Source organism: Pseudonaja textilis, chromosome 6, assembly GCF_049901715.1.
Source record: "Pseudonaja textilis isolate UNSWEBS1 chromosome 6, rPseTex1.2, whole genome shotgun sequence".
Classification (NCBI taxonomy): domain Eukaryota; kingdom Metazoa; phylum Chordata; class Lepidosauria; order Squamata; family Elapidae; genus Pseudonaja; species Pseudonaja textilis.
In genome coordinates this window covers 32752484-32775575 of record NC_141995.1, presented here as the reverse complement: position 1 = coordinate 32775575, position 23092 = coordinate 32752484, and the positions used below count along the sequence as shown (strand labels likewise).

At 34.6% G+C, this 23092-nt stretch overlaps 1 protein-coding gene across 13 annotated transcripts in view; it reads left to right on the top strand.

The window, feature by feature from the left end:
• BLTP1 (bridge-like lipid transfer protein family member 1) overlaps positions 1–21427 on the top strand; it is a 140781-nt gene extending 119354 nt beyond the window's left edge. For 11 of the 13 annotated variants that reach the window (XM_087936177.1, XM_087936180.1, XM_087936187.1 and 8 more), the window contains 17 exons: positions 1340–1501; positions 1587–1726; positions 3015–3195; positions 4213–4404; positions 4816–4995; positions 6669–6806; positions 7167–7427; positions 11158–11308; positions 12302–12459; positions 12802–12994; positions 13155–13369; positions 14630–14878; positions 15231–15434; positions 16235–16429; positions 17113–17247; positions 19074–19239; positions 20893–21427. In XM_087936177.1, coding sequence (XP_087792303.1) covers positions 1340–1501; positions 1587–1726; positions 3015–3195; positions 4213–4404; positions 4816–4995; positions 6669–6806; positions 7167–7427; positions 11158–11308; positions 12302–12459; positions 12802–12994; positions 13155–13369; positions 14630–14878; positions 15231–15434; positions 16235–16429; positions 17113–17247; positions 19074–19239; positions 20893–21109 — 3137 coding nt within the window. In that variant the 3' untranslated portion in view covers positions 21110–21427. The remainder of the gene's footprint in view (positions 1–1339; positions 1502–1586; positions 1727–3014; positions 3196–4212; positions 4405–4815; positions 4996–6668; positions 6807–7166; positions 7428–11157; positions 11309–12301; positions 12460–12801; positions 12995–13154; positions 13370–14629; positions 14879–15230; positions 15435–16234; positions 16430–17112; positions 17248–19073; positions 19240–20892) is intronic. The other 2 variants (XM_087936186.1, XM_087936179.1) reach the window with 1 other exon arrangement.
• The last annotated feature ends 1665 nt before the right edge of the window (positions 21428–23092 follow it).

Genomic DNA, 23092 nt, shown 5'->3' with positions numbered 1-23092 from the left:
AAAGATTACTGTAACTCATACATCTTTAATCATTTTGGAAGGCTAAAACATGGGAATTGGAGTGCTTTGCAAATCTTTTCCATTGCCACTCTTAATTCATGCCCCTTGAAACTGTGAAAAATGATAAATATTGGTAGTTTTATTTTTTTATTTTTTATTTATTTATTTCATTTCCCTTAACATTTATTAAATTCTGAATAATTTCTAGCTTTTCAGCTTTTGAAACAGTTTAATGGTGAGAAAATTAATGAGAAATCTTTAGGTAACAAATTACATCCATTCCCACTCTTATGTTCTTAACCTAAAAATTGTTCCAAAAACACACTGCCAAATATTAGCTATTTCCGCAAATACTAGTAACACGGTCTTGGGATACAAGTACTGCAGCAGACTACATTTTTCATGGGTTGCTCAACTTTGTATATTGATTGTTGTGTCCTTCAAACTAAATGAAGAATGAGGTGGGGAAAGTATTGACCATGAAGCGTTGTTATTTGTTTTGCTTAGTATGAGAAAAGCATTTGAGTTACATGCTTATTTACAGGATACTTAGCATATGCTGAACATGTTCAGACAATGTGGCAAGTCAGGCATGTGCTTTAGTTAAGAACATGTTGGATTGTATCTGCTCCCATGCATTCTTTTCAGCAGATTTGATATGTCATTTAAGACAAACTTTTTTATGGGATGATGGTTTTACCAGAACAACCAAAGGAACCATGTGTTGTTTTAGTTTGTATCTGAAATCTTATAGTTTTAACTAAAAGAATCTGATAGTGATCATAATCGAACAAGATCAACTTAAAAACTGAGACATAATTCCATGCACATGCCTCCTCATGGGTGATACCATATATAAGAAATAGCAACTGCTATAATTCCAGACTTCTTTCCTTAAGCCTAGTTTGCCATATTGTCTGGATGCACCTGTTCATTCCAGTCTGTATAGGTACATACGGTGCTGCAATCTCACACACACACACACACACACACACACACACACACACACACATATATTAAAAAATGGAAATTTCATTTTTAAGATTTTAAAAGTGATCTATTTTACTCATTCTGATTATAAAATTAGAAGTTTTATTAAACTGTAAATTTAAATTTATTCTTGGTTATTTAAATCAATCTCAAGCCATATTCTCTATAAAAATGTTGAGGATCTTCTTGGTTTAGCCAGAGATAAATTACTAACTTAAGCAAGGATATCTCAGGAATTGGGTTAAGGTAACCTCATCTTTGACCTATCATTAGCTTTTCTTATTTTTTAATTTGTGTTCTATTTGATGTTTGTGATCTGGTATTTCGTTTTATTTTTCAAACCTTTCAGCCAAAGGTAAAGCAACTGCTGGCATAAAAACAGCAAAATTGTATGCTTGGGTTGCACTTCAGTCTTTGCCTGAGGAGATGGTGATTAGCCCTTGCCTGTTGGACTTTCTAGAAAAGGCCCTTGAAACGATACCTATAACTCCAATAGAAAGGAATTATACAGGTATCATACTTTTCTACCATAATTCTTTTAACCTAATTTTTATTTTTCAGAAGTTATATGTAATCACTTTCTTATTCTTTTGAAGCCATCAGTTCACAAGATGAAGATATTGGGCAATTTGATATGCAAGATCCTTTAGAAGAATCCACAGCTTCCTTAGTATCTTCATCAACATCAGCATATTCTTCTTTCCCTGTTGATGTAGTGGTATATGTAAGAGTTCAGGTGAGGATGGATGTCAATTTAAGGAATACCTTGAAGGCTGTTGTAAATTGGTAGGACTTATTTGCACAGAGAGAAATATTTTGTTTTTCAAGTGCTAAAATCATTAATTCTATTTTAAATTGGGACTTTCTTCATTTATTGTATAGTTTCTATTTCATTTTCATATGAGAAATATCACTGATACCTTGTAAAGAAAAGTACTCGCTGTGTATGTTCGCTTGTTTATTTATTTGTATTGGTAATAGAGCATACTTTGATTTAAATGTTCCACTGTCTGATAATGAAAACTATGCTATAAATTTAGATATTGTATTCTAACTTTTTCCATGGAATCTAAAGCCACATTTGGTTTCACAATTTCATGAAACTGGGTTAAGCTGAGACATATTGGTCTGCCTATGGTTTGGCACAGTGGTGGGATTCAAAATTTTTTACTACCAGTTCTGTGGGTGTGGCTTGGTGGGCACGGCTTGGCTTGGCAGGCATGGCTTGGTGGGCATAGCAGGGGAAGGATACTGTAAAATCTCCATTCCCACCCATTCCAGGGGAAGGATACTGTAAAATTCCCATTCTCTCCCTCCCCTACTAACCTGCTTTCCAGCTCCATTCTCCTTTGCAGGGCAACAAAAGAAGACCCAGCTGATCAGCTAGGACTTTGGAGGCAGAGAATAGATGGGGGCGGGGCCAGTCAGAGGTGGCATTCCAGACTCAGCAGTTTAATTAGATGGAGCAAATTAAAATTGCTAAGATGATTGCAGTTTATTGACCCAAACTACACAGAGCCATGAAAAGTTAAACTAGGGCTGATGCTTTTATTAGCAAAAATGTACTAAATTCCATTAGATATATTTAATTATATAGTTCTTCTCTACAGTATATTCTTCTTGTGTTTCATATATGATTTTCTTCAGTGTCATACTCCTTCTTAAAATTTCTTAATATTTATGATCCCCCCTTCCAAACACACAAAAGTCTTGTTTTAAACATTCTGCAGAGGTAACAATATGTTACTTTCCTTATTTCTGACCCTAGGTCATCATCTGAACACAAATTAGGATACTTTCTGGCCCTTCTGTTCTTGAATTCCAATTTATAGTCTTATCAGCCCAGACTCAGGAATGAAGGATATTTAGAATTGAATTAAATAACATTTAGATGGTCACACATTATTTATCTCTCACATTAAAAAATTAATAGTATTCCATCTTTAAAATTGTTCTGTTGCTTGTTTTTTTTCTTGTCATTTCAATTCTCCATGTATGATAAATGCTGTTTTTCTTTTTTTCAGCCTTCACAAATCAAGTTCAGCTGCTTACCTGTGTCACGGGTAGAATGCATGTTGAAACTGCCTTCCCTTGATCTTGTATTTTCTTCTAATCGAGGAGAATTAGAAACTTTAGGTTCAACTTGTCCTACAGAAAATTCTTTACAAAGTGGATCAAAGATGCCAGTTAAAACAATCTCGCCAGGTAAAATCCATTTTTATTGAAAAACGGTTTCAGTTCTTTTTAAGGATACACTCAGGTCTAATATAAAATAAGAGTTTAATCCTGCAAGAATAAATTGTGGATCTTCTAGTGCGCTCAAAAGACATAAATTAAAATGTATGCTTACAACCATGATTGTGCCTTAACAAAACCAGTGGTTAGTATTAAATATGATTTAAGATCAAAATAGAATTAAAAGTTTGAAATTGACTTGTTTCCTTAAATGATTAATACAAATTGTGAACTTTCAGACATAATTGCTGTTTTGTAAATAATGGCTAGATGTGATGTCTGAACTCCGTTATCAACTTACCAAACTTCTTTTGAGCCTAGTATGACATTTTGGTCAGTGATTATAGTAACTAGACTACCTTGTACTCCCCACTGATTAATTTAGCAGGACAACTGATACAGAAAAAAATATTTCACATTTCAAATAATCTAGCATTTATCTATATAAGGCTGTAGAAAGAGACTTCTTTATCAGATCTTATAATTTGACCAGTATAAGGGGAAAGCAGTCCTTCAGATATGTTGATGAAGCCATTCATGGAATAATGCTGCAAGCTTGTCCAATAAAACTTGTTTGGTCTAGTGGTTAAGACACTAATCTCAAAAGTGGAGGATCATGAGTTCATGCCTTAGGCATGAAAGCCAGCTGGGACACTTTGGGCTGCTTACTCAATCTCTCTCAGCCCAAACTACCTCACAGGGTTTTGTTGGGAAAAAACAAAGGAGGAAGATGTGTTGGACATGTTCACTGCCTTGAGTTATTTGTAAAATGATAAAGATGGGATAGAAATGAATAAATAAAATAAATAAAAACAAAAATAATTTCTAAGAATGTTTCCAGAAGTTTCAAGCTTATACTGCTATGAGTTGTCATCTCCAATAATGCCTGATTGTAGGAGTCTCATCAAAATATGTTTGTCTTTCCAAAGAATGTACCTTGGATGATCTTTGTGATTTTTCTAGAATACATTTCTTTTTCTGCTTTAGGTTCTCTTGGATTAGGTAGCCCTTTTGGCAGAACACGGCATAGTAGCAGCCAATCAGATTTGACAGGTTCTAGCAGCAGTTCTTCAGGTTTGAGTTTCACAGCCTGCATGTCTGATTTCTCCCTTTATGTATTTCACCCTTATGGAGCAGGAAAGCAAAAAACCACCGTGACTGGCTTATCTTCTGGAACAGGTAACAGAAAACATTGTGGTTCATAGAAAGGTATTGGTGATTTTTTTTTACTTTTTAGATAAGCGTTTAAAAAGGAAATACAAAATCCCTTTAAAAATGACATTGTTCTGGTTTAACAGAAAGCAAATATGTAAATATGTATGAAGGTATATTAAAAATATGTTTTGCATTCATATCGCAGAGTACATCTATGTAGTAAGGCATTTATACAGTAAATGCAGTACAATTTATTTGTTCATTTGTTTTGAAACAGTATTAAAATGATTACATGATATAGCAAGCAATAATTTATTAACCATATTTTATACCAGCCAAAAGTTTACACATGTTAAGTTCAACAGCTGCAGACATGTGAGAATAGGTTTCATCCATTTAGATTAAGTAAAAAAAAAACGTTTTTCATGGTTTCAGGGACTATAGATGAAGAACCCTCGTCAGTTACTGGTCGCAAGGATTCATTGAGCATCAACCTTGAGTTTGTAAAAGTTAGCCTATCAAGAATAAGGCGTTCTGGAGGTGCTACCTTTTTTGAGAGTCTCTCTGCAAGCAAATCTACCAACAAGATGGAGACCACATTAATAAACATATCTGGTATTTATCAATCCTATGGAATAAACAGTGCAGCATAGAAAATAGTACTGCATTACATGTAACAGTATCAAACTTGCCATTTTTTTTCTCCTGTGATACTATAGGACTTGTAGGTCTTTTGAACGGATGTTACATAATTGCATTTTTAAGCTAATCATAAAACTTGATATATTTTCTCCTCTATGTTTCATTAAACAGAAGATCTTTCTTGACCTAGTCATAGCTCTCTACAGCTAATATGCAGATAGTCCTTGATTAATGTCCTCTCATTCAGTGATAGATCGAAGGTACAACAACGCTGAATGAGGAGGACTTACAGCAAGTCCTTACGATTGTGACCAGCACAAATTCCTGCAGTTTAAAATTTCAGTGCTTGGCAACTGGCTCATAATTATGCTATCAAAGCATCCCTTGGTCACATGATCACCATTTGTGACTTCGCTGCTGGCTTCCAATGAACAAAGTCATCCGGAAAGCTGGCAGGAGGTCACAAATGGTGATCACATGACTGTTGGATAGCAACAGCACTTAGATTTATATACCGCTTCACAGTGTTTTACAGCCCTCTCTAAGCGGTTTACAGAGTCATCCTGTTTCCCCCAACAACCTGGGTCCTCATTTTACCATCCTTGGAAGGATGGAAGGCTGACTCAATCTTGAGCCTGGTGAGATTCAAACTGCCAAATTGCAGGCAACCAGCAGGCACAGGATTTGCCTAACAACCATTGGACTGCTGGAGCTGCTATTGTAAGTCAGCGTGATCACATCACATTGTGCCTTATGATCATGACACTTAGCAATGGTGTTCCCAGCCACAATACCACCAGTAAATGAAGATTACCTGCATAACCAAAATAATAGGTAGATATGTCTAGGAAATATTTGATCAAATATGAATACCACAGCTGCTTAATTGATATTGCCCTTCCTTCCCTCAAGTATGTGGAAAGGTATCACTTTTTTAACTTGCAAACAAAACTAATACTACTGTGAACTTACATTTGTATAAAGCCTTTCAAGCATTGACACCATAATACTAAATCAAGCTTTTGATATATTGTCATTTTTCAACATCTATTTCTATTTCTCTTGATCTTTTTTGTTTAAAAAAACGAGATGATAAAATTGTGCCAGTAATTGCTGAGGAAGAGGAAGACATCTCTTCTTATAGCAAGGCATTTCAATATTGAATACATTGGAGTAATGCAAACATTTCTGAGATGACTATTACTGTAATGAGCCTAGAGTTTGGTGCTACAGTGCTAAAAAAGAAGAGATAAAAATATATTTAGAGATTAGAGATTAAAAATTATATAGACAAGTTTCTTCAGAAAAATGAAACATACTCTAGACTTGCAATCTACAATAGCCATCAAGTATCAAATTGATTGCAGCAGGTTACAAATCAAATAAATAAATGAACATTGATAACTTTGCTTCTGGGTGGGAAACCCTTTCTATGTTGTGCAGAATTGAACTATAGTAGGCCCAGTCAGCTTGATTGATGGTAAAGGATACTAAAGGATACAATCTAAATTAAATTAATTATCTCAATTTTGACTATTTTCATTATGATCTGTTAAGCACTTGGTTTTGATTTATGAATGATGGATGATACAAAAATGAATAAAAAAATTGTCAAATATAAACATATTTTTGTAATATTTTTACAGCTGTTTGTGATATAGGATCTGCTTCTTTTAAATATGACATGAGGAGACTGAGCGAGATTCTAGCATTTCCAAGAGCATGGTACAGAAGGAGTATTGCAAGACGCCTCTTTCTAGGTGATCAAACAATAAACATGCCAGGTAAATAGCCAAAAGAACGTGGAAGACATTTTTTTTCATAATAATCAGTCTTACTGATTGATAGGTTGATGTTAAAAACATGTTATTTTTCCATATTGTGTTAAAAATGCTATGATGAAATAAGAAGCTGGGTAGCAAATGGATTAAAAAAACGTTCGTACTTAAAAGCTATTTGAATGTCTCTACCTTGGTTCTCTTAAACTAGCTGATTTTAGATTATTTTTAAACAAAGAATTCCCTAGTCTCTAAATAAATAAATAGGTGACATTGGAGAATGGCATATTGTAATAATCTTGGTAGATTTGTGTTGAATTAATAACAAGTTAAACAAATCATTTATTTTGTTATATGCGTTCCTAGTAGCATCAGGTCCTGGGACCCCAGATTCTGTTGAAGGGATGAACCAGCACATGTCGCCTGAATCATCAAGAAAAGCATATTGTAGGACCTGGGAGCAACCAAGCCAGTCTGCTTCATTTTCCCACATGGCTCAGTCACCAAATGTTTTCAATGAGCACAGTACCAATAGCACTATGGCCTGTGGATCAGCGTCTCATAACCTAAAATCTCCTGCTGTTTCAAGATCCAGAAGTGTATCAGATTCTTCAGTCCCTCAGAAAGGTGAAAAGAATCTTAATTTCATTACTTTAAATAACACACCACTGTGTAATATAGGCGATTGATTCTACATTATTATGATAACTAGAATACTGACATTGAACCTAAAAGGATGCAGTTTATAGTAGTACCCCCAAATTGCTCTGCTTTATATATATATTTTTTCCAAACAAAACAGAAATACTAATTTCTTTTCCATAAACTTGTGTATTGCGCTGAGAGGTGTATTGCTCTACTCAAAATACGAAGATGGTTAAATGCCAACATTTGCAGGATTTGGGTTTGGCTAGTCCAGAGAAAAGAAGGCGTAGGGGGACATGATAGCAATATTTCAGAATTTGAGAGGCTGCCACGAAGGAGGGGGGTCAGTTTATTTTCCAAAGCATCAAAGGGCAGGACAAGAAACAATGGAGGGAAACTAATCAAGGAGAGAAGCAACCTGGAATTAAGGAGCAGGTTCCTAACAGTGAGGACATTTAACCAATGGAGCCAGGTTTTTAAGAGACAGGACAGTCACTTGTTTGAAATGGTTTAGGGTCCCCTGCAAGACCTCCTCTATTCTGATTGATTGAACATTGTCCTGTATTGTCTTACAAAGTGAGGGAACTAATTTGATGCAACAATTCAGTTTACGTACCTTATGCATTTTAAACATACACTTACGTAACACAAGGAAGATGCAAATATGTGAAAATGCTTCTATTCAAGTGTGCTTGTCTGCCTGGAGAACCCATTCTTATTTCATCTCTAAGGATTGAGGAATACTACACCTTGGAATAGTATGGAGAATTGAAATAGAGGAAGTCTGCTGAAGAACTGAAAACTTAATCAGGCAACACAGGATAGAACAGAGCTTAAAATTTCAATAGTTTCTCAGACACTTCCGGTTGTCGGCTTTGCTGACAGCAGGGATTCGCCTTCTCTGCGATTCCTGCTGTGCTAGCCGCCTTGGTGCCTCCGATCCTGATGGATTTGGAGGCTAAGGCTGCCCTGTTGGGGCAGCTGAAGAGAGGGGGGATCCGGACGGGGATGAGGGGCATCGCAACCCCCAGCCGGCAATAACCCCCTTTTCTCAAGACGGTTCCAGCGGTGGACTTTTTATGGCCACCATAAAGAAGCCGGCAATTGGATAAAGAATGCGCAGGAGGGAGAAGGAGTTTTCTTTTTTTTTTTAAAAAGAAAGTTTTTTCTTGGTCGAACTGGGACCTTAAGGATATATTTAACACCTGGGAAAGTAATGACTTGGAAGCTATTGTTCCCGATTGATGTTTTCAGCTGCGAAGAAAAGTGATGAAAAGGGAAGTTACTCTCCCTCCCCTATGGAATTAACAAATGGACAAGGGAAACCAGCCTTTTGGTAGAAGGTAAAACCTAAACTCCTTTGTTATAAGTGGGAAGGAGAGGCTTGGGAAAACAAATTTTTACTCTAAGACTTTGCTGGAGGAGATGCCTTGAAGATAAAGAGAATTTTCTTTCCCTAATTTGACTTCACCCCTAGAAGAGAAACTGTAAAAGAAGAAGCTTCTACTCTGCCTGGACTGTTTGATGACTGTGGGACTTTGGGACTTTTGGGAACTGTTTTAAGCCTTGAAATAACTGATTGGTTTAAGAAGAGGATACAGAAAGAGAAGAAGAAACTTTAAAATGGCTCTATCTCTTGATGAACTAAAAAACAATATTTAAAAACAAAGAAAGAAGGCAAAGATGTTATGGGAGAAGCCCTTTGTTTCCTAGATATGGCGCTTGCTATGTGTCAGCAAATTAAACAACAGCTGGAAGAAACCGAGGAAGAAGAAGCCATTTTTAATGAACTAAATGGTGTGACTAAGAAAGAAAGGAGAAAGAGAGGAGCGAAAAGGAAGGACTTAAGAAATAAAAAAATATTTATGAAAGAGAAAAAGAAGATGCAAAAACAACAGAATGCTAGAAAGCAAAAGGAAAGAGGAATGCAGAAAGGGGAAATTAAGAAGGCAGAGGTTTTGAGAGGAGGGGGTAAAAAGTTTAGACGGGCTAAGAAGGAAAGGGAAAAGGGGGGAAAAAGTTACAAAGATATAAGACAAGATGGAGATAAGGAAATTTTTTTCAGGGATAATGGGTAATAAATGGGTTGTTTTTTTTAAAAAAAGGGGGGGATTCTGCAAAGTACACATGAGTATTGTAATAGTGGTATTTGTATTATAAGTAGATAACCAGAACTTTTTAAGATCTAATAAAAGGCTAAATATCAAGGTATAACTTTAAAAGGTTTAATAATGAATGATAATAAGTTTTAATAAAATACTAAAGGGAATGTTTAAAATATTAGTTTGAATATAGAGTTTAATGGATTAATGTGTTGATTGTTATGGATTTATTATTGTAGTATTGGTTTTTTGAAATAGTAGAATGTACTAAGCAGAATCTGATTGGGATTTAGGTGTTATTTTAAATTTTAACTTAGGGGAATGATAGAAAGGCATCATACTCCGATTAGTGATTCCAGGGGAAACTATTCTTTCTTAAATTGGAAATGAGACAGATGTAAATGGAGAAATGGACAAAAGATATAAAAATATTTTTTTAAAAAAAAGCAAGATTAAATATATAAAACAGAATTAAGATGAGGCAAAAGTGGAGAGGAGTTATATAATAGATATAGAATGGTAAATAAGATGGGTAATGGTATATAAGAAAAGCGTGAATACAACTGAGTCCATACAAAAAGAGGTAATCTGGGGCCAAGTTACTTTCTAGAAGAAAGCTTTATGTTTTTTATGTCTGTTTTATTTGTGTGTGTTTAATTAAGAATTAAATAATAAAATCTCGGAAGAAGACTAGATGAGAATAATTATAAACAAGCCAGAGGGAAATATAAAGTTGATGACTGGATAGCAGATAAATCAGAAAGGAAATATGATTGAATAATGATTAAAGAGAAACAATGTGGAATTTGGTAAAGGGAATTTACGTGTTTATATGGAAATGGGATAAATTATAAGTGTGATATAAAGCAATATGTTACCTGCCTTGTAAGGATCTACAATGGAAAGAGGTTTTATGTTTTTAATGTTTGATGATGTTTTGTCTTGTTTGTTTGTTTGTAAAATCAATAAAACTTGTTTAAAAAAAAATTTCAATAGTTTCTGGAAAGAAAAAAATAGTAAAAATATTTACTATATTTTATCAAACTTACCTTGGAAGATTTGGAAAAGGAAATTTCAGTAGTCTCAGTTCAATTGCTCAAATGTTTTTCTATTCTGTTCTCTGTCAGCTAAACAAAAGTATAATTATTCAGCTGTAAAAAGAACTTTGCTTTTTTAATTATTAGAGTTGCAAGGTAAACTTCAGAAATTTTAGCAATATGCAGAGTTCACATTTGTATACCAAATATTTTCTGAGCATCATTGTTGAAAACATTTAGATAACATTTCGATTTAGCAATCTCTGATGTTTAAAAACTCATTCAGTTGTGACAACTATCACGTTAAAATTGTCATTCACTGGAAAAAAAAGTTCTCAAAAGTTCATAAAGTAAAAATCTTCTCCTTAGATTAAATTGACCGTGTAGAACACTACTGTGTGCAAACAGATGGAGGTGAAGTTAAGAGTCAATCAATATGTGAGTTCTTGTTTGGACTTGGTTATTCTGAGGTATTTTCCCAAAAAATCCACAAAGTGGTATTAATATTTGATTTTTTTTCAGTAATACTTTGCAATATTACATTTACAATATTTGCTTTGCGTTTAATTCCAGATCTGCTGTCAAAAACATCAACTCCATTTAATAAATCAAATAAAGCTGGAGGTCAGCAAGTGACACCATGGGAAACACTGGTTGTATTTGCTATGAACTTGAAACAATTAAATGTACAAATGAATATGAGCAATGTGATGGGAAACACCACGTAAGGAAACCTTTTTAATTAACCATTTGATTTTTCTGTGTATTCCAAACAATTTTTTTAAACATATAAAAGTGTGTGCATGCACATGCAGGTATATTTGAAGAATCTTTTGATTCAGGAAGCTTCAACTTTCATTTCACATTAAGTTATGTAGAATTGGAGGACTTTGAACAGAGACTTCCTTGAAAATCAGCTGTCAAAGACATTGATTAGCTGCAGAAGTAGCTACATGCTCCATCTTTGTTCTTATCTTACTATAACAGATAATCAGAGTTGGAAGGGACCTTGTAGGTCATCTTGTCCACCCCGCCCAAGCGGGAGACGCTACACCATCTGACAAATGGCAATCCACTCTCTTCTTGAAAGTCTCAAGTGATAGCGCTCCCACAATTTCCTAGGGCAAGCTGTTCCACTGGTTGATTGTTCTCACTGTCAGAACGTTTCTCCTTATTTCCAGGTTAAATCTCTCCTTGTTCAGTTTCCATCCATTATTCCTTGTCTGGCCTACAGGTGCTTTAGAAAATAGCTTGACCCCTTCCTCCCTGTGGCAACCCTTCAAATATTGGAAGACCTCTATCATGTCTCCCCTGGTCCTTCTCTTTACTAGATTAGCCAAGCCCAGTTCCTGTAACCGTTCTTCATATGTTTTAGTCTTCATTTCCCTAATCATCCTGGTTGCTCTTCTCTGTACTTTTTCTAGAGTCTCAACATCATTTTTATAATGTGGTGAACAAAACTGGATTCAGTACTCTGGGTGTGGTCTTACTAAGGCTTTATAGAGTGGTACTATATTCACTGATAATAAAGAGATGGCCTATTAATATTTTTATCATTAAAAATTTGTTCCCATCTTGTTTTGCTAAATAAGATTGAAAGAATTGTGTCTTTATCACCATATACATTTCTTATTATTATTTCACAATTTGCATTTTTGCACGTGAATGGACAAATACGGTAAACAATGTTTTCCTCCATATTTTATGCATGTTTTAGGTGGACGACTAGTGGTTTGAAAAGCCAGGGTCGTTTATCTGTCGGCAGTAACAGGGATCGCGAAATTAGTATGTCAGTAGGACTGGGAAGATCACATTTGGATTCAAGAGGTGGAGTGGTTGGCGGTACCATAGATGTTAATGCCTTGGAGATGGTGGGTAAGTTGAAAATTAGCAAATATTTTTTGATGATTAGTTCTTTTTATGTAGTGAATATAATGAAGACATGAGCTAATTTTTATTTGCTTTAATTGAAAAATTAGTATTTACTCGTTACCTCTCATCACACCAGTTCAGACTTAAACTTGTTTAAATTGAGTAACCACTAATTGTTGAAAGCTTTTTCTGAACATTTTCAACATTTGTGTGTCTATGTGAACTAATACAAAAAGAGAGTTTGGAGGCCTTTTGATATTAATTGGATGCTAGTGTTAGAGAGCCAAAGTAGAATATCTTGTTGTTTCCCTTTGCTACTAAACTGATAATATAAATGTTTTTCAGTTCATATTTCAGAACATCCTAATCAGCAGCCAAGTCACAAAATTCAGATTACCATGGGCTCTACTGAAGCTCGTGTGGATTACATGGGGTCTAGTATTCTAATGGGCATTTTCAGTAATGCAGACCTTAAGCTGCAGGATGAGTGGAAAGTTAATCTCTATAATACTTTGGATTCCAGCATAACTGATAAGAGGTAAAGATTTTTGCTTGATCTAATGTATATAATATACTTTTATTATCTCAAACCATTTTAATCAAATTGTCACTAAATGTTTTTGTATAAGCTATCCTCTCTTCAAAGCTTAATAAAGCATTATAAATTCATGGAAAACATTATTAATTTTATATTACAGTGAGATATTTGTCCATGGTGATCTGAAATGGGATATTTTTCAAGTCATGATTTCCAGATCAACTACACCAGATCTCATCAAAATAGGAATGAAGCTCCAAGAATTCTTTACTCAGCAATTTGATACAAGCAAGCGAGCTCTGTCCACATGGGGACCTGTTCCGTACTTTCCTTCCAAAACTGTTGCCAATAATATAGGAAAAAGTTCACAGCAATGTATGTATGAAACCAATTTATTTCATGTCATGAAGCTTTTATCAAAAATATTACATATTGGCCTTCCTAATTTCTGAGCCTAGACTACATTTGACTGCTGCTAATAAATACTATGATGGCAGGAGAATACGACATTTTTTTCATTATGACCTTAGTTTCCATGCATCAATTGTATTTTTAGCATCTTCTTCTTTAGCAGCATTGCAGTGTTTTTCCAGAATCTATTAAATAAGTTTAGACATGGGCTAGAAAGGAGAACTATAATAAAAATATGATCTAATCTATATTTAGAATAGACAGAGAGAGTGAGGTGTTCAAAAAAAAATATGAACGTATTTGGAAAGTTGAAGCTTTCTAAAGACAACTCAGTCTTCAAATTTGGGCTGCATTGGAGACCCACATGGGACTGAGGAGAAAAGGCAGCTGGGCGAATGAATGCTTGCTAGTGATACTGAGTCAGGCTGGGGAGCCACCTGTAGAAAACATTCACCGTAGAACTTAGGCTTCTAAATAAGGCAGCGAGATACTTCTGTTTCAACTGCAGCGGCTGGACATAAATAGTGGTTGATGCAGGAAACTGGGAGAGAAGGCTGCTGGGGTGAACAAACGCTTGTTGGTGCTTGCTGGGATGGCTAAGTCTCATTAGGCACAGCAAGTAACTCCAGAGTTGTGCAGTTCTGGGGCTGCTTGCCCCCCCACAAGGCAGGGTACCGACCAGTCATTGGGCAGATATAGAGGGGACATAAGCAAATCGGGACATTAAGCAAACCTGGCTTCCAACATTGACTTTGTCAGAAGCCCCTCCACCATATAAATGGTGATTATGTGACCCTGGGACACTGCAATCATTGTAATTACATGCTTGTTGCCAAATGGTTGGATTTTGATCATGTGACCATGGGGATACTACAACTGTCATAAGTGCAAGAATCAGTTATAAGTTACTTTTTTCAATGCCATTGTAACTTTGAAAGGTTGTTAAATAAATGGTCATAAGTCAGTGATCTACCAGTGATTCTATAACAGTTTTAAAACCTGGTTACTATACAGATGAAAATAAGAACAATTGTTTGTTCATCCCTCTGCTAAGCACAAGCACTGATGTCTAGAAAAAATAAAAATTTCATGAAATTAATGAAAAATTATTAATGAAATTTGTAGTTAAGACTCATGATTTTTAGGAGAATTTTTTTGAATCGCTAAAGTTAATCATAATGTCACTATCCTCGTCTATGTATGTCTGTGTGCTCCGTTTTCTAGTTCTAGATGCAGCACATCATCGCCACTGGCCTGGAGTTTTAAAAGTGATGTCAGGGTGCCACATATCCTTATTTCAGTTTCCCTTACCAGAAGATGGAAAGTTTGGAGGCTCTATGAGTTTGCATGGAAATCACATGACATTGGCATGTTTCCATGGACCTAATTTTCGTTCAAAATCGTGGGCTCTGTTTCATCTTGAAGAACCTAATATTGCATTTTGGACCGAAGCACAGAAAATATGGCAAGAAGGTATTCAGGCATTCTTATGCCTTTTGTTTGATCTTTTCCCATATTGTAACCAATACTTAAATAACAAAGACTAAACACTGGCTGAATATCATTTTAATTTTTGTTGTAACCTACATATTAGATTTAATAAAATTCTCTATGGGTATTAAAATGAGAGTTTGCCAAGGTATCAAGAGATTTACTGAGGTCATATAAATGATCGTAAAGGCTACTGTTCTCACAGGGGACATTTCGGTCTTAGATTTATTTCACTATATGGAGACTGTGCATACAATGGCAGACTATTGAAGTGATGACTTCAGAAAATACTCAATAATTTTTTTAAAAAATTGCTATGTTTAACCTTTCCTAGGATCCAGTGAACATTCTACATATGTTGTGCAAACACTAGACTTCCATTTGGGTCACAATACTATGGTAACAAAACCATGTGGTGCCCTACAAAGTCCCATGGCAACAATTACTAAAATAACAAGGAGACGTCATGAAAATCCACCACATGGAGTTGCAAGTGTAAAGGAATGGTTCAATTATGTTACCGCTACACGAAATGAAGGTAGGAACAAATACATTTCTCTTTATTTGGGAAACTGGCATAAATTTACAACAGTTCCAATTAATAGTATGAAAGAGTGGCATGTGATGGAAAGATGCCCAAATATTCATAATTTTCTTAGTTTAAATCCTAATTTAAACTAACTTAAATTCCTAATTCTTAGTTTAAATCTTGAAACAATTGTATATTAATAGGATGCGCTCAACTTTAAAGATATGTATAAAAATAATATTAACATCAACAAATAGCATCTGCCTATCCATCTTCCTAATTCTTAGGAAGAACTCAGTGGGTGAACAAAAAATGCCAAATCCAGTTTATCTATGTAATGAATCATAATAATAACAGTAATAATGTAGTGAACTTATACGCTACCTGACTCTCAATGACTCTGTGCCACTCATAAGAATTAAAGAAATTACAATAAAATCTTTATAAGTTGAATATAAAAAATGGCAAGCACAATGAAATGGGGGTGGTGGGGGTGTCCCACTTTTTTATCCCCATATATTATAAAGGTTGTCAGTTTCCATTCTCTTAAAGATTCACAGTGTGACTTACATACCTAAATTTTATTCATTTCCCCCCATGCACAAATACACCCATTCACACAAATATCTAAGAGTGTTGTCATATCTAAAATGATGTGCAACATCTGCATGTCTTAAAATTAATTCTGTGTAGAAATACAAATTTTGGTAACGTCTAATTTCCATATACAGAAATATTATTAATAATTACCTCATAATTTTTTAAATGTGTTATCTCAAAAAAAAAAATGTTTGCTATTTTATTTCCAGAGTTAAACCTTCTCAGAAATGTTGATGCAAACAACCCAGAGCATACTACAACAGTGAAAAGTTCCAGCTTGCTAAGTGGTTTCAGAGGTGGCTCTAGTTACAATCATGAGACTGAAACAATATTTGCATTACCAAGGATGCAGCTGGATTTCAAATCCATTCATGTTCAACAACCTCAGGAACCTTTAATACATGGTAGCCTGTTCTTTTTCTAAAAATGAATATGATGAACTTTTATCTGTATTTTGTGTAAATGGAATTACAGCATACATAATTTAAAAAATTAAAAAAAAAACAGATAAACATGACAATTGTGACTCCATACCTAATATCACTATTAAATGAGAATTGAAATAGAATCAAGTAAAATTTTTAGAGAATGTTCCACTAAATTCAGTTGCATGTAGCACGGCCATTATTGTGTAATAGTTTAAATATAAAATATGAAAACAAAGTAGAACAAATTGATGGATACCATAGTTGATAGCTGATTTTCCAGCTGTGACTATAAAATGGTTTTTATTATGGTTGATATGCCCAAAAAATCTGGAAGAAATTATTTGATAGCAAGTGCTTTAAAACAAATATATTGATTGTGCACACTTCAGGAGGGCTTCATTTTAGAACTCTTTTAAACGAATGCATGTTGCATGTACAAAGGAATTGTGCATCAGCAGAGACAATATAAGGCCTTAAGCACAAAAGTATTCCGAGGAATTTTATTTCAAATTTATGCTGAAAAAAAATCAATACAATACATACAATTAGCACTTTTCCCTATCTTGCATTTTAAAACTTTTTCATTAAAATGTTTTATTCAGGATATTTATTTGTGTAATTACCAGTTTCTTTTAATTATTTATGGAATTTCGTTACAGATGCCAGTGCCAAGCCAAAGGTAGAATGCAGTGTAGTAACAGAATTCACAGATCACATATGTGTAACTATGGATGCAGAATTAATAATGTTCCTGCATGACTTAGTTTCTGCTTATCTTAAAGAAAAGGAAAAAGGTATGTAAATGAATTAACACTAATCCTGTGGGTTTATGTTATGTGCTCTTACAACTTGTATAGTAATTAATCAGAAGTTTGTTAGTAGTAAGTTGATTTTATTTCTTTTTTTGGGGAGGGGGTCTGGCATATTGAATATCAATCTTCTGGAAGGGATTATAACTAATGAAGTTTTGTCAGATTCAAAACATCAGTGCTATAACTAAATACACTTCCAATTGATGTTCCATTGAAAGCTATTGTGAATTTGTAGCAGTATTGTTAATTTAATTGTAGCAGGGATTAATTGTGTTTTAGATCCACAAACTCTCTTTGCTACTCAGTTCTTAAGTTTTAAAAATGCACTTTTTACATTATCTTGTTATATAGTGTAAAATTGAATGTTTTCCTTTACAAGTATGGAATTTTATCATGGGCTAAAATCATGTTGTTTTGACCTACATGGATATAGTATACAATATAAAGTATATCTGTTCAAAAATAATTGAAGTTTTCTGGAAAAAAAAATTGTGTCACAAATACCTGATAAAGGTATGCTTCAGAAATAATATGGAAATCATTCAGTGTGGTACAGCGCTTTGCTGTCTGTCTGATGAAGCTGGCTTCATATGGGCATACATGCATAGAAGGCTTATGGAGGGCTTTAAAGCAACTGACTGGAACTTTAAGTACTTGTGTTAGTTTACAGCTTCACAGAATGCATCTTTACTATTGTTAAAGCTGTGTTATTCACACAGATCTAGTAGTGGCATTTTAGAGTTCACTTTCTTATAGCTTTTGATATGCAATTTTTATATAGGTAATCATAGGTTACAATAGTAATTGCGGCCACAATTTCTTTGCTAAACTATCTGGTCATTAAGCCAGTTGTGACTGTATTCTTAGTGATAGCAATCCTGCAGTCCTGGTTGTTGTCAGAACCCCAGGATTGTGCAGGTCATTAAGCAAGAGGGGGAGGGAGACCAAGGTAAGCATACCAGGAGGTTGCGGGTGCTGCGGACAGGTATTCTGGAGTATGGACAGGTGCTGCAAGATACTATGGGAGGGCAATGTAGAATGCAGGTGGCTGAAAAAGCAGGAGAAGTGGCTTCCAATTTCCTGCTGGCTTCCCCATTGACTTTGCTTGTAGAAAGCTGGGAGGATACATTGAAAATCACAATCACATAACTGGTTCACGGTGGCATCATAATCATGAGCTAAGACCGAGCACCTGGTTCACAATCACAACTGTGGAGATGCTACAACAGCTACACCTTTGAGACCAATCATCAGTCCCTCTTATTCAATGCCATCGTAACTTTGAATGGTCGCTAAACAAGTGGTTGTAACTTGAGAACTATGCACATATTAATTTTTTTGAAATAGAACTATTCACTTGAAGAAAATTCATTTTTTATTTTGAAATCTTTCCAAATACAACATTACATTAATAACTCTGGATTTTAACATGGTATGTAAGTATTAATTTATGGCACCAATGAATTTCTTAAGTTATGAAAGTTATGAGAAAGTGACAATATAAACCAAATGGCTTGATTAGCTGATAATTTTTGGCTTTGTTTTACTTCACATATTTTATCGTGGTTATTGTCAATATCACCATATCATTCATACTTTTAGTATCAATAGTATGTACAATTATAATAGTTATATCATAGTATGCAAGTTAACAGTTTTTTCTGAACAATCAGTATAATTTTATTATATTAAACAAACTACAAATCTTAAATTCTTATTTCTGGAATAGTTATAATCTGACATATTTTATACTCATCTTCAAAATGAAGATTATAGCCTAAAACAAAACATTTCTGTTCTTTTTCTAGCAGTCTTTCCACCTCGTGCTTTGTTTAGTCGGCCAGGACAAAAAAGCCCCATCAGTGTACTTGATGAGACAACTACTGAAAAAGAATTGGAAGAAAGTGTTACTTACACAACTGTGGATTGGAGAGAATTTATCTGTAATACCTGGCATTTGGAGCCCACATTGAGGTAATTAGCACTTCTTTTCAATAATCAATCTGATTTTCAGACAATTATTCCACTACTTATTACTAAACAGTGAATTGTCATTTAGAAATTTCTAAATGACAATTCTAATTCTAACTGTAGGCAACTGTAATGGCTACAGTTTTACACACAGCTAGAAACTAGTTACAAAAATGCATAGAAAAGAAAATTTATACTATGAATAATAAATTTGTTTCTATATTAATACAATTTTTTAATATATATCACTGAACATTAACTATTAGTATTATTATTTAATATTATTTATATAATGTATATTTTATATATTAGTAATTAACATTAACTGTGGTGGCATTTTGCCACTTTTGTTTATTTAGTTTTGAATGTATATTTATATTCTCTCTTTAGAGGTTAAAGGCAATGTTTTATTTTTGCAAATATCTATCATGTGAAACAAATTGGGATGAGAAATGATTCAAGGTTGCTTAGAGTGCCATAATTCTGTGGGAATAACCAAATGCATTTTCTTAACCAGAATAGCAAAAATTACCTTTCTATACCTATCATAATTTTTTATGCTGTATCACATTTTTATGGAAAAAGTAAAAAGGTATAGTGACATTGTAAGACACATGACTTGTCTTCTAGCATTTAAACTTTCAAACCCAAAGACCTAAAGCCGCTAAGTGCAACCATCAATGTTCTCCTCCCCCTTAAAACAGACCGCATGTGGCTCTGGACCATACACTGCAGGACCATACACTTTTAACATTATATGATCTATATACATTAATTATATTTTATATTTTACAATTCATCTTAACACAGTGCGGGCCCAGGCAAGCCAAAAGATTGGACACCTATGCCTTAAAATGACAAGAGAATTACAATAGAAAAACCTTTACACTATTCGTTCATTTGATTTATGTTTCTCTCCCCTCCTTTCCAATTTTATAAAGTTCAGTACTACTACAAAGTTTATGTCTTAGAACTATATAAGAGGCAAGCTGGTATCTTTAGAAAACTCAAGCTAAGGAACAATATTTAAGAAAAAAGCAGCAGTGTTATTTATTAAATTGGTACAACCATACTTTTCAAATCAGCAAAATTTTAAATAATCCTATAGTTCATTTGTATTCATACTTTTGTCCTTAGATACAGTACTGGCAAATGGAATTAAAGGGTGCAATCTCTACACAGTTAAAAAAGAACAATTCAAGGAAGAGTGCTTCTTGACATATACAAATAAAAACCAGAAAAGGTTGTATAAATAGCTAGAAATTAGGGGTTGCCAACCATTGCCAACCATGGTTGATCTGTACCAGAACTGAAACAAGTTTTTGATGTTTTGTTTCGTGCACAGTATAAAACCAACTTCTGCGTAAAGGGGAAGGAACAGAAGAGGAGAGAGCAGAGAAAAATACCAACTATTGGGTAGTGGCAGGAAGACTAGTGGGACAAACAGGCCTGGGGTGGGGTGGGGGCATCTTGGGCTAGGACATAATTAGGGATGGCCTAGGACAGGAAAGAAAAGGCAGGACCTGGAAAGATTCAGGAAGATGCAAGACCTATATACTTACCCTTATCCTGTAGAACCTATGGCTATTAACATATGTAGAACTGTAGAAAATTTATTCTTGCTTATTGAAAGTGATAGAGTGTTTTAATTTATAGGTTAATCTCTTGGACTGGAAGAAAGATTGATCCTGTTGGTGTGGATTATATTCTTCAGAAGCTTGGTTTCCATCATGCAAGAACCACTATTCCCAAGTGGCTTCAACGTGGAGTCATGGATCCCCTGGATAAAGTTTTGTCAGTTCTCATAAAAAAACTTGGCACTGCATTACAGGATGAAAAAGAAAAGAAAGGAAAAGACAAGGAAGATCACTAAAAATCCTAGAATTAGGATAGCAAACAGACTTTTTAAAATCATTTGTTTTATGGTATTGTCACTGTATAATTTTAAAACGATTTACACTGAAAGAACCCTAACAGCTTTTTTTGCTGCTATATTTAAAATTTCATCAATATTGTGAATAACTTATTTTGAAAGAGGATATCATTTTGTGTTCTGTCTATCACTGTATGGCCAATGTTGTGAAGAAAACTATGAAATAACTGTTTGATATTTACAGCTATATTGTGTGCAATATTCTGCATCAGTTGTATCAGTTTGTTATACTTGAAATAAAAAATTAATATCAAATGTTACCTAGTTGATCATTTTTACAAGGAACTTATATAAATAATAGATATATGGGGAAAGTACTGGATACTGTCAAATAAAATGCTCCCGTACTAATGACATTATTTCCTTTTAGATGAGATTTTAAAAACTTTTATGTACCCATTGCTTTATTCTCACCAGAATACTAACTTAATAGTAATATCCATATAAATGTAAGTAGTTTAATTTAGTTTACTTTCATTGTCATTGCACCTCGTACAACAAAATCAAACACCATCTTCAGTGCACATCATGACCATGACCATGAAAATAAACACAAACACACATCCTTCACACATTGACCTGAAAATCCCTGACACTACACCAACACTGCACTGTACAGCAGAATTCAAGTTACTGCCCTGGGATAGAAGCTGTTTTTCAGCCTATTTATCCTTGTTTTTATTATTCTGTACTGTCTGCCAGATGGTAATAGTTCAAAAAAAGGGTTCTGTGGTGATCAAAAACCAGTCACGGTGCAGAGTGCCAAGATGTCTGACTACCTACATAGTATTTATTCCTTTTATAGGGTTTTTCACAAGAAGGCAAAGGCAACATAGATACAGCATTTGGATTGGTTACATTTGGAGAAAAGATGCAGTATTGGTGAAACTTTTAACCAATCCTTGAGAAATCTAATGATCTTAGAAGGTGGAATCATATGCCTGCTCGTGACCACTCTGTAACATCTGGTTGATAAGTACAAGGTTATATAATTATTAGTTCGGGATTCACCAGCCTGAGAGTGAGATAAGGGGAAGAGGCCCATTTAGGAACTGTAGTGCAGTTTGCTGCTACTACTGCCATCTACAGGAATTTTCTTGCCACTACAGGGTTCCCAGGATGAGATGGATCTTTGAGAATGTTTTGAGCTTGCTTAAGGCAGTGGGAACTAAAGCTATACACCTTCGTATGTTTTGGAATATCTTGACCACAGGGGTTTTAAGATTTCAGTGAAAAGGATTACACTGAACTGCAATAATCCTCCTAAATTCCATATAAATTAGTAACATTTATTAATGGCAGGAATAATCAACACCCGAGATCAGGGGTAGGGGAACTTGGTTTTTAATCAGTTACGGACTTCAACTCCCAGAATTCCTGAGTGAGCCATAAAAGGTTCCCCAACCCTGGCCTGATTTTTCAGTTGTTGGGGAAATCAATTTTTGACTTGAATGGGACTGTTTAATATACAAATGTTGGACATGTAGGCCAGGGATGGGGAACTTTTTATTGTTCACTCAGGAATTCTGGGAGTTGAAGTCCATAAGTTTCCCTACCCCTACCCTAGATCAAGGGTCTCCAACCTTAGCAACTTTAAGACTTGGGGACTTCAACTCCCAGAATTCCTCAGCCAGAAAAGCTGGCTGAGGAATTCTGGGAGTTGAAGTCCCCAAGTCTTGAAGTTCTTAAAGTTTGGAGACCTCTGCCCTAGATTATAGGCTTAGGATCCAAATGTATTTTGACAAATATATATTTACATATATACATACATCTGTTGATATGCATTTAGAACCTGGGCCTATAATCTAGGGTGTTGGCTACTATTGCTAGATCAGTGTTTATCTAAAAATGTATTGAATTCCCCTTCAGTTCCCTCATCAAAATCGTTTATGAAGATATTGAAAAGTATTGGGCCTAAGAGTA